The sequence below is a fragment of the Piliocolobus tephrosceles genome, unplaced genomic scaffold (genome assembly GCF_002776525.5).
Source record: "Piliocolobus tephrosceles isolate RC106 unplaced genomic scaffold, ASM277652v3 unscaffolded_37404, whole genome shotgun sequence".
Taxonomy (NCBI): Eukaryota; Metazoa; Chordata; class Mammalia; order Primates; family Cercopithecidae; genus Piliocolobus; species Piliocolobus tephrosceles.
The window spans coordinates 1-4276 of record NW_022321426.1 but is presented as its reverse complement, the minus strand read 5'-3'; the positions used below and the strand labels follow the sequence as shown (position 1 = coordinate 4276).

At 49.8% G+C, this 4276-nt stretch overlaps 1 protein-coding gene across 8 annotated transcripts; it reads left to right on the top strand.

The window, feature by feature from the left end:
- The first annotated feature begins 251 nt into the window (after positions 1-251).
- On the top strand, positions 252-2119 carry LOC111535183 (spindlin-2B). Of its 8 annotated transcripts, none has more exons than XM_023201593.2 (3): positions 261-515; positions 1170-1396; positions 1700-2119. In XM_023201593.2, the coding sequence occupies exons 2-3, from the start codon at positions 1172-1174 to the stop codon at positions 1946-1948; spliced, it is 474 nt and encodes a 157-aa protein (XP_023057361.1). In that variant the 5' UTR covers positions 261-515; positions 1170-1171; the 3' UTR covers positions 1949-2119. The 8 variants fall into 8 exon arrangements, with proteins under 8 accessions (XP_023057357.1, XP_023057356.1, XP_023057361.1 ...); XM_023201592.2 differs by having other exon boundaries at positions 261-570; XM_023201589.2 differs by having other exon boundaries at positions 252-515; positions 1170-2119.
- Positions 2120-4276: the final 2157 nt, after the last annotated feature.

Genomic DNA, 4276 nt, shown 5'->3' with positions numbered 1-4276 from the left:
AAGCAGATAGGGCAGGGGGACTAAGAAGGTGGGGGTGGGAACCAAGGGGCCCTGAAACGGGTGATGAAGGGGCCACAGCGTTCCGCGGACTACTGTGGCACCAACTACTCTGAATTTGGGAAGAGGCGGAGTCAGAGCCTATAGCTCCGCCAGGGCTCCAGGCTGTGTGGTGGGCGTGGGAGCCTGGTGGAGAGGAGGGCGCGGTGTTTGGCAGGAAGAGGAGGCCTCTCTCTGGGCAGGAAGCTGCGCTACGGAAAGAGGGAGGAGACTGCGCCGGCGACAGCAGGGACTGGTGGAATCCCGATGTGGCTGAGGGACCGCCACCGCCAGCAGGGAGGCGGGGGGCTAGCAAGCCGAGCGGTGGGAACGCCGCTGCAGTCCTCTTTGCCTGCCTTGCCGCCCTCCTAGACACGCTCATCAACGGATCCTACCCTCCCAGCTCTTGCAAGCATTCACTCGGCCCGTCGCCTGCTGACCCTCCTTCGCCACAGGCTCATAGCGGAGGCAGCAGTGAGGTGTCCGATTTGGGCACGTGAGGCCCGCGATCCGCGGCGGTGGACGCCAGGCAGGGCAAGGCCATTAGTGGGCGCCAGAATGGAGAGGGGGATGGGAAGGAATCCAGCAGGAGACATGGGGTGGAGGTGGGCGCCAGGCAAAGGTGGGGTGGGGGAGTGTGGTGAGCTACATGAAAAGGGGGTAGGAACGGGAGCCAGACAAGGATTTGAAGGTGAGCGCCAGGAAGCAAGGGCGGTGGGTACCAGGGAAGTGGTTAGGGTTTGTTGTGGACAGCAGCTGGGACACTCAGGGAAGGAAGGAGGGCAGTGGGTGCCGGTCAAGGCCGCTTTGCAGGGGATTGGGAGTGGACGCCAGTGGCAGCAAGGAGTTCGGGGAGGGCAGTAGGCTCTGAGCTAGGACAACGTGGCCCAGCCACTTCTGCAGAGTTCCTAACCCCAGACAGCTCTACTGCACCACTCCAGCCTTTCCCCACAGCCCAAAGGAACTTAAGAGGGAGAGCACTGCAGGAATGCAGCCAGATTTCCAGCATTGCTTCCAGGTTCCTAGGGGAACCTTAGGCACTAGCGCAGAGTATATCCAGATATGGCTATAGGGAAAAGTTTGCCTCGTGGCACACTGGCTATGTCTCTCTATCCTCTCTCCTCCCCCAGCAGGCATGAAGACCCCCAACGCACAGGAAGCCGAAGGACAACCAACCAGGGCAGCTGCAGGACGGGCCACTGGGTCTGCAAACATGACAAAGAAAAAAGTCTCCCAAAAGAAGCAGAGAGGCAGACCTTCATCCCAGCCCCGCAGGAACATCGTGGGCTGCAGAATTTCTCATGGATGGAAAGAAGGAGATGAGCCCATCACCCAGTGGAAAGGAACCGTTCTGGATCAGGTGCCTATAAATCCCTCTCTTTATCTGGTGAAATATGATGGAATTGACTGTGTCTATGGACTGGAACTTCACAGAGATGAAAGAGTTTTGTCTCTTAAAATTCTTTCTGACAGGGTGGCATCATCTCATGTTAGTGATGCCAACCTTGCAAATACTATAATTGGCAAAGCAGTGGAACACATGTTTGAGGGAGAGCATGGTTCTAAGGATGAATGGAGGGGCATGGTCTTAGCTCAAGCACCTATCATGAAAGCCTGGTTTTATATTACCTATGAGAAAGATCCTGTCTTGTACATGTATCAGCTTCTAGATGATTATAAGGAAGGTGACCTCCGCATCATGCCAGAATCCAGTGAGTCTCCTCCAACAGAGAGGGAGCCAGGAGGAGTTGTAGATGGCCTGATAGGTAAGCATGTGGAATATACCAAAGAAGATGGCTCCAAAAGGATCGGCATGGTCATTCACCAAGTGGAAGCCAAACCCTCTGTGTATTTCATCAAGTTTGATGATGATTTCCATATCTATGTCTATGATTTGGTGAAAAAGTCCTAACTGTTAGGGTAAAATTTGGCACATGTGTGGAAACAAATGTATAATTTGTAGACATGCAAAAAATGTTGCCTTTCAGTGTATTGAAAGCTTATGGAATCCCTGATAACCTAACATCTTTGCCAGCATTAACTGTTGTTTTGCTCTAAAAAATACAAACTCATGTGTACATGACATGCTGTGTGTAAGCACTTTGTCTTGTTGGAAAGATCGGGTGTGTTTGGTGGATGGGGCATGAAAGGAAAGATGTCAGAGATCTTGTGGCTTAGAGGAAAATACACGGAATAAATTGAGTAGAGAGGAACACAAAGAAGCTTAGAAGAGGTCCAGAGTAAAGAGGAGAAGGATCAACCTGACAGGGATCTGAGGAGAGCCTAAAGGATACACAAAGGAAGAGACTATGTGGGTTAGGGTGTTGGAGCAGTTAGAAGAAGAGGGCCACTGAGGAAGGAGGAATTCAAAGAAGAAAGACTGACAGAGGGAGTACACAGGAATACAGGAAAAGAGTTGTGGGGTGTGGGGCCCATGAGAGATGGGAAGGCCAAGGAAAATGTTGGACTTCTGGTAGTGTCCACATTGCTCTTCCTGGCTCTATGCACAAAGGAAGTGGCATCTGTCAAAGATGCCAGATACATTGGAGTTTCCCTAGAATGGCATTCTGACAGGGATGACTCAGTCAAGTTAATCCGGAGCAAAGTTTATACCCATAGGGCTTTTCCTGTTTCAGGGAGTTCAGGACACTCCTACCCAGCAGAACCCCAGCCCTCAGCCTAAACACACTAATGTGGTGCCCCACATGTGCAGGACTGTGGGCTGCCTCCTCACATTTGTCCTGCACTAGATAAACAATCTTGGTAGAGAATGGGTTAGTGGAGCTCTCAGAACTTAAGAGATGTGCCATCTTGCATTTGAAAATACTTTATCCAGGAAAATGGAACCTTACTGAACTCAGGTGCAGCAGTCTCATCACACCGGTTCCTTCTGATGGAATGTTTGTTTTCTATCTAGAGACGAGGGACATTAGAAGATTGAGCCTAGTGTTTCTCTCTAGGTTATGGGGAGTCCCTCACTGTCCACACTTCTTTCAGCAGCTGCCTGAAACCACAGGTGGTTCTGACTAATAATCCACTAAAAGAGGCCTGCTGTCACAATAGTCCACATTCTGGTTAGACCTTCCCCACAAAGCTGGTGTCTGCATACCCCTCACAGGCACCTGTTGGCCAGTCTTGCCTACCCAAGCTCACAGAAATCTGTGATAGAAGTCTGTGCAGCTCTTTGTTTCCAGGTGAGGCAGATGCCATGGGGCAGTTGGGCTGGGAGTTGTGACTTGGTATAACTCATTCAGCTGTACAGTGTCACAAGGAAGGGTCAAGTTTGGTGGGAAGAGGGAGCAGCAACCCACTACAAGTCCCTCAGAACTATGGTGTCTGATGCAAAGATAGATCTGTGTATTTCTCTTCCTCCCCTCCTTGCCTTTCCCCAGTCTTTCTCCTGTAGCCCATCTGAAAACCCTCTCCCTGGTTTCTGCAACCACACCCTTCACTAAATTATACCTCTGACCCCAAAGAAAGAGTGCTGGTGACCCCTGCTGCCCAGGTTACCCTAACTCCATGCATAGTGGGAGATGCAAGGAGCTGTCAGGAGTTGAAAGAAGACGGTAAATAGAGTTTATTCTCTGCACCCAACATGGCCTGAGGCTGACTGCCTCAAGAATTACACAAGGAAAGCCTACCTCACCATAGCAGGGATTAATTTTCTTGTATACATCACACAATTCAGTCCAACAAAATCCAGCAGGCTGCCCAGGGACCAATCTCAGCTTCCAAGTTTTGTTTGTGTTTTCATTGTTTTCTGTTTTTAATTAAGTACTTTAGACATTTGAGAGATTTCACACAATGAAAATTTATGTTTCTGGCATCTCCTGAAAGTGAAACAGAACAACGACAACAACAACGTGAGGATTGGGGTCCTCATTCCAACAAGGAAACATGCAGCTGGGCCTTAGGTAGGTCGCAGTCCAGTTGGCCACACCCCCAGCTGGCCTGCTTCACTCTAATAAAATGCACAGTTGTTCCCTGGAAGCGTTTGCACTTGTAACTGGGGCTACACCCTGGAAAACTGCCCCTTTGACTTGCTTTGATCCCATTTGCTTTTTAATTTACTTGTTTTATCTTTAGCCACAAATACTTACTTCAGGTGGGCTCTCTGCCAGGTACTCTTCTAGGCACGGATATTGATGATGTAATAATGAATGAAAGAAGCAAACTAAAATTCTTATCCTCATGGAGCTTTCATTTTAGTGTGGGGGATAGACAGTAGCCAAAACAAATA